The 11,879-nt window shown below is 37.5% G+C and overlaps 1 protein-coding gene across 1 annotated transcript in view; it reads right to left on the bottom strand.

Moving 5' to 3' along the window:
• Positions 1–618: 618 nt before the first annotated feature.
• The window catches only part of ADCY2 (adenylate cyclase 2), a 133,292-nt gene continuing 122,031 nt past the window's right edge, over positions 619–11,879 (bottom strand). Inside the window, exons 22-25 of the mRNA XM_088131430.1 lie at positions 9,790–9,897; positions 7,855–7,969; positions 2,256–2,380; positions 619–1,535 (exon numbers count right to left, since the gene is read on the bottom strand). Of these exons, the coding sequence (XP_087987556.1) occupies positions 1,383–1,535; positions 2,256–2,380; positions 7,855–7,969; positions 9,790–9,897 (501 nt within the window). The 3' untranslated portion in view covers positions 619–1,382. The remainder of the gene's footprint in view (positions 1,536–2,255; positions 2,381–7,854; positions 7,970–9,789; positions 9,898–11,879) is intronic.

The following is an 11,879-nucleotide window of genomic DNA, read 5'->3' as shown; positions in this document are numbered from 1 at the left end:
CATACTTGTGTCTTGCTATCTGAAACAAGTCCATAAGTCCTGGATTTTACATGATGATACTTTCACCCACATTTTGTCATTTCACCCCCACCCCCTTCCCCATGGTGAATTTTTTACTGGGAATTGAATGGCATCTTTTGTTTATATGTTACAGTACACTATATAGTCTCATAAATTATTGTAGTGCATTGTTTTCCATGTTCTCCCATTGTTTTTAGATCAGATTTGTAACAATATTTTGTCCATAAATTATAGTTGCAGCACTTTCCTGTCTAGGATAAATAAGCTGATCCAGGCTTGCCATTAATTTAGACTTCCTCTTTGCAGGTTCAGCCTTTTCTTTTTATGATTCCTAGCGGGATATTAGTGATGAGTGAGTAAGCTGTTAATCGCTCTGGTTTCTGTATCCACAATGGAGATAGGGAGGACTTATTGACTGCCTCTCATCTTTCATACTTTTAATGGTAACATTGAATTAAGTAGCGCTAAGGGGAACTCGCACATGCAAAAAGGCCATTTTCTCACCATAAAATAGAATAAAAAATATGAATTATTGCTTTGTTTACATTCATCCCTTGGTTCCAGAGCCTTATCACCTTTGGCTTTGAAGTATTTAAATCATACACTTCTGGTAGAAGAGTTCAGCTTTGTTTTTGCCTTTGTGGCAGAAAGCTCTCTGATAATGCATAACAAGTGTAATAAACCCACATTTAAAAATAAAGTACATAGAAACCTTTAATGAGTTTATATTACAAAAGACAAGGGCATCAAAACATTTTAACACATTTTATACAAAACTGGTCCTGCTTGTCTATGAATTCCTCTGAGGAAACTATCAAGCCAGAAACTCCATTTTATGTCATTGGCTGCAAGACACAACTAGTGAACACACCCTAGTTGTAAAGATGAAGGGACAGAATTAGATATTTGTAATTATATAATTCAGGATTAGAGGATGTTATAGGGAGCTACCATATTTTTCACGATGTTTCATGCAGCTCTAATTTTATTGCCATAAAGTGCTTTTCTGTAATTTTCTCTCTTTTATTATCTTCTTCATAGCCTTCTCCTCCATCAGACCATTAATTTTTCCAACTCTGGATTTTTCCCTCAATCCTTTACCACTGAAGAGCCAAGAGTACAAATCAAGCTGTCATCATCTCAGTGCTCAGCACACACCTTCGCCATTCCTGGAACCTGATGACTACTGAGGTCTCTTGATGGTGAATGGTGGGATGAGACTGTAGACACCACTACAGCAACATTTCTATACACCAGAAAAAGTACACACATGTTCATGGTGTGGGCTAAAAGAGAGTTAAGAAAAAAGTGTGGGGTGCTTTTTCTCTAAAAATATGAGAACTGTCTACCCTTGATATATTTCATGATGCCACATTCCCTTGTGAAAGGGACTTAGTCATTTCAGTATGTACAAAGTAGGTCTGAAGCTCTCCTTTTCCTTTGACATTAATGATACCCCGGCAGGTGCAAATATAGCCCAATGTTTGTAAGATGTTACTGGTTTCTTCGGTGACCTGCAAAAAATAAATAAATACATTCAGACATTTTAAAGTATGCCTAGAAAACTTTTTCTTCCCTTCCTTGCCCTGAACTATTTGCTGTGAGTGTAGATCAACTGACATAATTGGGGGGAAGGTCTTCAGTATAAGCCTCCCAGAGTCTTTCCTGATTATCTTAATGGGCAAGTAAATGAACAAAATATATTGGAACATATTCACAGTTTGTCATATTTAGAAATCCAATGGAATCAATGGGACTTCACTTGGCCAAACCTGAAATATCATTGAGTTTGATGGGTAGACTCTAAATAGGACCTATAATTTACTGCAGGATCACCTAGGATAAAACTAATACTCTGAAGTGGATAAAGGTTTATTTTATTGTATTCACTTTTACATTTTTTAAAAATGAATTTTAAGTTAACAATTCCAATGGTACCACTGATATATTTTTGTTTAACTGGGTTTCTTCTTAAAGAAAGGAAGAGAAGCTGGGATGAGGAGAGAAAAGGATGAGCAGAAATGGTGACAGACAGGGGCCCTTTATTTGTAGAAAATAAATTTTGGTAGGTATTGCTATTTTTCTCCTTTATAAATTAACTTACAAAATGCTTTTGTAAATGATTAAAAATATAGAAGTCCTGACTCCCTGATCCCCTTTTAATCTCGTCTCCCTAAAAGAAAAACAAAATCAGATGCCACACAAGATTTGTTGGAATAATAAAAAAACAAAACCTGTATTTTATCTAAGATGCCAGTGCTATCCATCCTGCTGGCCACATTCACAGTGTTGCCCCAGATGTCATATTGTGGTTTCTGAGCTCCAATGACTCCAGCGATCACAGGGCCATGATTGATACCTGTAAAAAGAGAAATTGGCTTATTTTGTGCTCTATTGTTTTAATATTCTGCTTTCTGGTTAGAAAAGTTTCCTTAGTTTCTTTCCCAATAAATCAAGACAAATGCAAAGATGCAAATAAAAATACTTCAACTTGACTGTTTTGCTTAAAGAGATGTCAAAAATGTTGGGGTACTTTTCCATCAAACTGAAAACCTGACATTCTCTACAGAACTCAACAGATAAATCATTGATAGTGTGTGATCTGTATCCTAAAATTCAGATCTACCACTATAAGATAAAAAGTATGGAGCAGGTATCTCTGAACTTAAGAAGCAAAAGAGGAAAAGGGGGGAGCATCATCAAGGTTGTGTGTGTGCCGATGGCTTTTCATTCAGCTAAGGTCATTATTGCCGCGGCATTAGATCCCCTTGGAGAAAAGTGGCAAATTGCTGAAGGACAGACTGCATAAAGGAAAGTTTCGTTTGCAACAATATATCTTACTTCTATGTCTATTTGTTCTTCTTTACTGCAGACACTGATGAATAGATAACTAAACACAATCGTTGCACAAGTAAAAAAAAAAAAGGAAACACAAAACCACTGAAAAAATGGGCCCCAAGCCAAGTGATATTCATAACTTATAGTGTCGTATTACAGCCAAATATCAAGACTGCTGGCGAAGACAATCAAGGAGAAAATCATGCACATTAAATTAATATGCTACCCAGAAAAAGCTTTACTAAAGAGTGGAATCAACTGTCGTGGAAAAATCACAGTACAGTAGGACAGGGCCAGCAATTCAACTGTTCCCAGCTATGTAAAGATAGATTCTATTAGCAGAAGGAAATTTCCTTGTATCTGTGCTCTAGGTCTGCTAAGGATATGATGTCAAAACACAGTAGCATGAAAGGTCTGCAGACCTAGATACAGTAAGCTCCTCCAAATAACAAGCTGACTTAACAAGCTGACTATTTAGCTGGTTCCCTAACTCAACTTCAGTGTTGCTTCCATAATCCTATTCCTGTGCCAGATCTCAGGTTTGACCTGTTCACAGACCAAGGCCACCGGCAATTAAGGAAAATATCTATATTGCAATGGCTTATAGTCTACAACCTTCATCCAGGGCTATCAATAACAGTTTAACAGTTAGGAGGAACATATCCTGGGGGCTAAATGTTAATTGTAACCAATAGTTAATTATAGTTAGCTAATCACACCATGCTTTTGTGTGATTGTGGAATGCTTCATTTGGGACAATACAAGAATCAACATTTCTTCAAAAATTAAGATTAAGAGTTTAAGAGTTTTTCAAAATAAAAACTACTTGAACAATACCCTTCACAGAACCCCAATGATTCTCCCTTGCAGTGGAAAAACTAAGTCTTACCTGGCAAGATCCTCGTTTACATCACAAATATTGGATGAGTCCTAATATCTGGTCAAGAATTTTTAAAAACCTATCCCAGACAGTGAGAAGGACGAGCATAATCCTGAAGTGACAGGGATCAGAGCAAACTGCAAACTATCTTGTAATTGGATTGACATTGCCACTTCCCTCATCTCATGGAACACTGCTGGTTGGAAATCTAAATCTAGGGACATAAATTTTACCAGCTCTAAAACAGAGTTTGATCCTATGTTTTTACAGGAGACCTAGATTTTAGATGAGTTAATGGATTAGTTGAATATCATTCAATCAATCTCAAAGCAACGGCAAGGGGAGTGAAGGGTAAGCCAGCAGGGCCTGGGATATTTATTATACCTATCCAACTTGGAACCTTGTGCACTATCTGGGCTTCTTGTGTGAGGTCTGCACTGGCAACTTTAATCTGATTTAAATACTACAGTTTTCTGTTTGTTCTTAAAGAAATACTATTTTTCTGTGTTGGGGCAGTAGATTGTCAAAAGTTTAACTCTTGCTACCAGTATAATGAGAAGTAGTAAGAATACCCATTTAAGAGAAACAGAGAAAAATACATCACTTTTTCCAGTGGCCAAATTTTACTTCATTGCTAAAAAGGAAAGTGAGGGAAGGAAATGATTTACCAGCTTAATACTGAATATGAGCTGGCAAAACAGAGGGAAGTTTTTTGTCCCTGTTTTCAAGAATCACAATATTTATAGTTTATTTTTTCTTTTATATGAGCTCTGGACCTACCCACTACTGGCATGTGTTCCCATTGACAGAATGGGCCACTGGGATGATAGAAGTTTCCTTATCCCACAGCTTCATCCTGACAAAAACATGCTTGAATCTAAGGTTGCCAAAAGCCATCTGCTGATTATATTTAGTTAAGTCAGGAGTGGGCCGCCTACAGGCAGCATACAGTCCTTCCGCCAAGCATCCATTTGTGCTTCCTCAGTGCCCTGAGATCAGGCTGCCAAATTTCAACAGCAAAGGTATCTGATTTCATTGGCGGAACTTGTGCAGGTTAAGGGTGGGAAGGTCTTCCAACCTCTCAAAATGGCCCCAAATTGCTATTTTTCAAGTGAAAGTTGGGCTCTGTTGTTGGATTTTTCAAAAGTTATAGATGGAATGAATGGAAGGATGGGGCGGGGTCAAACCTCTCCCACATCTATCTTAAATCCTACAATCCCACAAAAACATTCCAAAATGGGCCTCCAAATAGAAAATGGGGGCATCTTTCGAGGATTTGAAGGGAGGGGTTCAAAGATGGGATAGGAATGGTTTGCCTTTAAACAGACTCTCATAAAAGAGTCAAACATTTTAAGCCCCTTCCCCTTCCATTTACATCACAAATCACCAGATGGGCTCCTCCTTCAAATTCTCCTACCTCTGAGATATACAGTATAAATCAGGTACAAAATCCTGATTGGTCCTAAAATTCATTGAGAAGCATTGAGGAAATCACCTTGCAGGTTTGTTGATGGGCTGAAACTCTTCTCCTAACTTCTCAGAGAAAAGGCAGGAATTTGAAGCACGTAAACAAATGTGTTGTTGATTTCTTCCAAAACTGAATCATTTTGTAGTTTCATAAAATAGGGTATTATGGGCAAATTAACTTCTGAGTGTTATATTGGGATCCAGATTAAAGTAATATTCAACTACTAAGCAAAATAATAAAAATGGAACATTCCACAGCTAAACACTGGTATATTACAGCAGATGCACAAAAATAGATACTTTATGTTAAAAATAGCAATTTTTAAGATATAGAAATTGCAAAGTAGAAAATCATGAATTCATAAACAGAGCAGTAAGTATAGTATTAGAGAATTCATTATATGCCACTAATATTGATTTTCATGGTTGTTTTAATAATAATAATAATATAGGACACTGAAATTTGCTCAATTATTGATTTCCATTGTCTGCTATTTTTTGTGGAAGGATATGAATTGGGTAAGTGAATGTTACTTTCCTAATAAAAGAATACAAAATGTGTGTGTATGTATATAAGGAGAAGACTTGACATCAAATCTAGAAAGACTCAACTTAAAAATATAACTGTAAAAGAAAAAAGTTTTCAAAATGTAATCAACTTTAACAAGATGCTCTTCAGAGAAAAGATAATTTACAGTCTCAAAAAAGGCATTTCCAATAATTCTAATAAAACATTACAAAACAGGATGAATATACAAAACAAGGTGGTGAAAATGAGCAGATATGTTGAGTTCTCCCCTTGCAATAACCCTCTGCTGAGACAAATTCCAGAATCATCACTATATAACCAGGGTTTTACAGCACCTTAAAGATCGAGAAAGATATTATGGAAAGAGTTTGGAATTACAATCCATTTTATTAAATGAAGTAATACCCCATGAAGTCATATAAAACAGGCTAGGAAAAATGTGTTGGTCATAAGAAAGAAACATCATAATCCACATTATGGCAATACCACTTTTAATGGCCATAATGGCATTTAATGGCAATTCATGGTCATACAACTATGGTTTTTAAGTTGCATGTACTGTTCTAGCAAAAGTATAAATAAAATAGCACAGTAGGGCAAGGAGAAGGAATGACTATGGTAACTTTCCATTCAATGATACTTCATCAGAATACAATGAACATGCATTAGATGCAGCTTATATCAATACTTTCCCAGAGGATCCTGGAAAAACGAAGTGAAAAGTTGTTGAACCCTCTTCACTTTTCTTATTGAAAACGTAACATTCAACTATTGTCTTGACCCATTTCTGTCCTTGAATAAGATCCTCAGTAGGCAGGAAAAAGAAATAGAAATCACTGGATATCCTACATACAAACAAAACTGGAAATGTTTTTTCTAGGTTATCCTGAGTTACAAGTATATCTAACTCATGGCTGGAGAGGATAAACCTAATGCAGAAAAGACTGTATATACGATGATGAAATATTGTTCAATTTGTGCATTTTTATTTATTGCCAGGCTTTTGACACTAGGGGATGCTGTAAGCTAAGATGCCTGCAATCTACAGGCAGGATAAACTAGAATAACACAAGACCGAATGAGAATATAAAAAGCGGATTTCATTAAATTAAATATTTTATATATTCACACACACACACACATCACTGATAGCATTTCATGCTTTTGAACTTCACATTGCATTCAAAACCATCTTGGGTTCCTAAAAGAATATTAAATGTTGGAATGACCTTCTATCAGCCAGAAAAGTAACATTCTATCTTTGGATTCCACAAACTGAATATTTTAGAAAAAGGAAATATTTTATCTATTTCTTTATAGACGGAATTTTAATGAAAGAAAAGGTTAAAGGGAAGGGCACTTTTCTTTTTCGCTCTGTTTTTTATGGATCGTTGTGAGCCACCTTGATTCATTAATTCAAGATGTAAGTCCTGTAAATAAATGAAATTAAATAAAATGAAATGAAATTAAATAAAATAAAGCAGGTTGGTATAACTCACATTTCCAGGTTTAAAAAGGCTGAAGATCTCTTAATAAAAAAAGCCAAACAGCACAGGGGAAATGCAATCTGTCCAAGCCTAAAAGCTGTCTTTCTCTTCCTCACAAATACATTGATGGTCTCACATGAAGTACTGCACCCACTGTGTTCCCTTACTTACTTCACCATGCTGACAAGGCAGGCATGTGTGTTCAAAAAAAGGTTTCCCCTAAAATGTACTGTATACAAGGTAATTTTTTTCTTCTTGCAGTCCTATTTTTTTTCTTTCTTGCTGGCATGGTTTTCTGAAATTGCTGAAGACCATCACATAATCACTATCTAATCTTGAGAAAATGGTAATGGTATTTCTGCTCTTCTTATAGAAAGTCTGCTTCATATTCTTGCCATGAACTGAATTCATGTTGAGCTTCTGGGTTTTTTGTTCATTGTCTTGCAACATTTTGTGCTATGATTATGTTTTTATCTTCAACAACTGGGAGGGGGAGACACAGCACAGATTTTCTTTTTTTTTATATACATGCAACATATTGAAATAATGAAGTAAAAGAACATGAATTTTCAGCACAGTATGAAACATTACATGTTGTTGTTGTGAGATAAAATGTGATACTGATCACTTACCTACTCGAAGTTTGAAATCATTAAAGGAATGCTTGTTTATTACATCCAGTTTTGCTCCAAGGGCAAATGCAAACTCCACCATAGTCCCAATATGCATGTATTGTCGGTCAGGCTCCTGAATGCAAACACATCCACATACTATGCAAACACACACCACAATAAGGCAAGTGCAATCATAAAAACATCTCACCAAACTTGCTTCCTATAGCCACCCGTATGAAAACATACTAGGAGGAAATAATGCCTTAATTTTAAGGCTACATGCACATTTGACTTGATGTATCTCCTATGGAATAACCCCACTTTGAGTTAATGTGGTGTTACTTTAAATTTATTCTTAAAATAAACATAAATAATTGATATCAAGGGGACTTCTTAGAAAATGTGCAAAGAATTAAGCTGTACATTATTCATTGCAGTATCTAAGAAAACACAAAACTGTTTGTTGTTACGTCTGCTGTGTCCTAATAAAACATCAACATGCATGAGGTTAGGGATAAACCTAGCTATTCTTCAAATCCTGGACAAATTATTATCTTCCTGCAGATAACAAATTTTCCAGGGTTGATATTTCCGAGTTCCTGGCAAGAGACCATCTATCAGCCTCCTATAGGTAAGACACTTTCCAATTTCCTTGCATAAATGTTTGTGGCTCACTCATTGCAATGCTCACCATTCCACTCTCCCTAAGTGGTCTGCTGCATGAAGTAGCACAGGGAGAATGTATATTAAAAAGGGTTGTGCTTGCTGTTAAGCCTGACACAATGGGACCTTCAGTTTGGGCCTACGCTGTCAACTACTGGAATCTGCCCTTTAACTGCAAAATGCAAATTAATATGAAGGAAACAATCCCTTGGGTTCCTGTTCCTGTTTTACTGGAGAACAGTCCAGCTGTCTTTTGGACTATGCCTCACGAATGCACATGAGGGCATATGTGTGTTTTATGAGCTACAGTGATAAAATAACAGAATAGGAAGGGGCTGTTTCTGTATGACTTGAAGACAGCAGAGTTCTTTGGATGTATCCTGCTTGCTAAACAGGTAGAAATCCATCCTCTCTCTGAACTTGGCTGGGAAGGTGGAAAGGGAAAGGAAATATAGCATGATTTGTACAATTTCAAATCAGATGTAGATTTAATTCTTCTAACAGTGAATTATAGGGTATTATAAAAATACATGAGCAATATTTCCCACCTGAAGTTTTGAAGTCTCTCATAAGCATTCTCTATTTATTGTACTGACAGTGGCAATAACTTTTCTATTAAACTGGCAAATTGTTGATTTGGAATTAAAGGTGAGAATTTTAGGTGTCAGTCATGGTTTTGTATTTCATATGTGAGAACAGTATTTCTACAACTAGTCAAACAATAAATTTGGGGGGGGGGTAAGTCACACAGCACGATATGGATTTTTGCATTTAAGGGGCAATGGTGGTTCCTAACCCCATAACTGAGTTGCAGTGTAAACGTAGGAGTAGAGAGTTGCAGAGAAGGAACATAATAGGCAGGAAGCACTTGACTCTTTCTTTGCACTGATCCTCCCCACCAAATGCTGCTTGGTTATCTGGCTTCAGGTGGAGCCACTCTGATAGGGCAAGAAAAATTTGGCACACTTTCTCCAGTCCTAACACATCCTTTCATTCTTGGTGAATAGAGACTTTTTACCATATTTGCAGAGATGATGGTTCCATGCTATGGTCCTAATCCAAGGGCTCAAAAGGGCAAACAAATTACTCTAGGCATACAGTGGGATGTTCTCAAATTTACTTTTCAGCCTGAAATTACTCAAAATACACCTGAGAATGCTTTGAAAAATCTTGGAGCATTTTTCAAAGGATCAGGATGACTCTGAATTTCTGCAGCATGTCCCAAACTCTGGCTCTTCGACTAAATTTGAGACATGATCCCTGTAAACTGTATATAATAGTGATGTATACCGGACTGTGTTCTTGGCTGGGCATTGCACTTAGTCCTGTGGCTGCCATATAGGTGCTCCCAATTGTCTTGATCTTTTCAACGCCACTAAATTTGGGCTTAGACAACAGCTGTGAAGAAACAGATGTCTGATTACAAAACAATAATTCACACTTTCCTATATTGTCACTAGATACTTGTTTAAAGAAAGCACAAGTAGCATGTCTAGAAACAGCTATCACCATTTCTTTAGGACTAGTCTAGATAGAACAGTAGTAATCTCTTTAAACTTGTACCTGCCCATGTCATAAATGGCATAGGAACCTGATGTTAAGGAACAATGTATATGCAGGTGAGATGAAGTGAGCCTTCCCCAGTTTATCTCCATATTGCAGTATTTGTATCCCAGATCAGCTCACTATATTGAAGGAAGCAACTTATCTGTACAAGTCCCCAGCCCTGAGTGCAGAAACGCCAGACTGGATGGAAACATGAAAGGTCTATGGCCTTAGGAAAATCTGCTGATGTTGCTAAACTCTTTATGCTTTGTCTGACAAGTAAAACTTTTTGTAAAACAGGGGTTTAGCTTCCTGTCTCTGAGATTTCATACTCATTGTAACTCATGCTTAGGTTTATTTCTTTATTCCATTTACATTTCACTTTTTCTCTGGGATATTATGGCAGCATATATAGAAGTCTCTTCTCTACTCATTTTATTCCACATCAAAAAATGTGTAAGATAGGGTGGGTTGAGACAGAATGACTGACCCAAAGTCAACTGGGGTCAGTTGACTGAATGGCAAGTTGAACCACCATCTCCCCAATTCAACTCCCCAATTTTAACTGCTACATTACACTGGCTCTTAGTTTGCTGTATTTCGATGCAAAAATAATATTTAATGTAGCCCTGACAAATGTACATATGGCAGTATTACTTCAAGCAGTATTTTCTTTTGTTTCCATATGTTCACAAAGAATGTAAACACAACAAATACCCAACAAATGTGATTACACTCCTTCAGGTTCAGCTTCTTTGCCAGGTTGGAAGCATCACATGAAACTATTATGCTGGGTTTTCCTAAACATGTTGCTTTAAACAGTTTCAGTTGCTGGCCATAACAGAGATAACATATCATTGTAACAATGGGAAAATAAAGGTCAAATCCAAACAATCACAGAAGAAAAATATGGAAAGTTGTTTAAAGGACAAAGTTTGATTGAGATTCAGAAGCAGTTCCGCAGCAAATACGATAATCATAATCTACTACATGTTAATCCAAATAGTTTGGCAATTACTCTGCAGCCGCTAAAGCAGTGAGAGACAGTTCAATTACTTTTTTCTTCTTGTCACCTTCAAAGTTCTGTTTGCTGTTGACATGACTAATGCTCATTGTCTTCAATAACGGCTAAATGAATAATTGTTCTGCTTGTCCTCAGAGATTGAACCTACCCAGATTAGTCCCTCCAACAATTTCCTATACCTAAAACATTTTTTTAATTAAAAAACAAACCAACCAACCAAAGCTTGTTTTTGAAAGAGAATGTGCCATAATTTTCATAACATGTTATAGTAGATAATGTTTTGGCCAAAGAGAGAATTGGAGGACATCATTTACAGTGGTACCTCGGGTTACGAATGCCTCTGCTTACGAACTTTTCGGGTTGCGACCACCTCCAGCCGCAAAAATTTACCTCAGTTTGCGAACTACGCCTCGGGGTACGAACCGGATCCATGGCCATTTTCCGCCATGACACGTGGTCCGCGGCCATTTTCTGCCCGTGCCACATGGTCCGCGGCCATTTTTCCGCCCGTGCCACGTGGTCTGCGGCCATTTTCCGCCTGTGCCATGTGGTCTGCGGCCGTTTTTCCGCCCTGCCGCGCGGTCCGCAGCCATTTTTCTGCCCTGCCGCGTGGTCCGCGGCCGTTTTTCCGCCCGTGCCACGTGTTCCACGGCCGTTTTTCTGCCCTGCCACGCGGTCCACGGCCGTTTTTCCACCCTGCCGCGTGGTCCGCGGCCGTTTTTCCGCCCTTGATACGTGGTCTGCGGACGCCGGAACGGATTAACGGTAATTACATTGAACCTTATGGGAAAATTTGCTTCGGGTTGCGAAC

Source organism: Python bivittatus, unplaced genomic scaffold (assembly GCF_059951505.1).
Source record: "Python bivittatus isolate LINGU-HERP-01145 unplaced genomic scaffold, Pbiv_v1 ctg000960_np1212, whole genome shotgun sequence".
In the NCBI taxonomy this organism is placed as follows: Eukaryota; Metazoa; Chordata; class Lepidosauria; order Squamata; family Pythonidae; genus Python; species Python bivittatus.
This window is presented reverse-complemented; position numbering and strand designations above follow the sequence as displayed.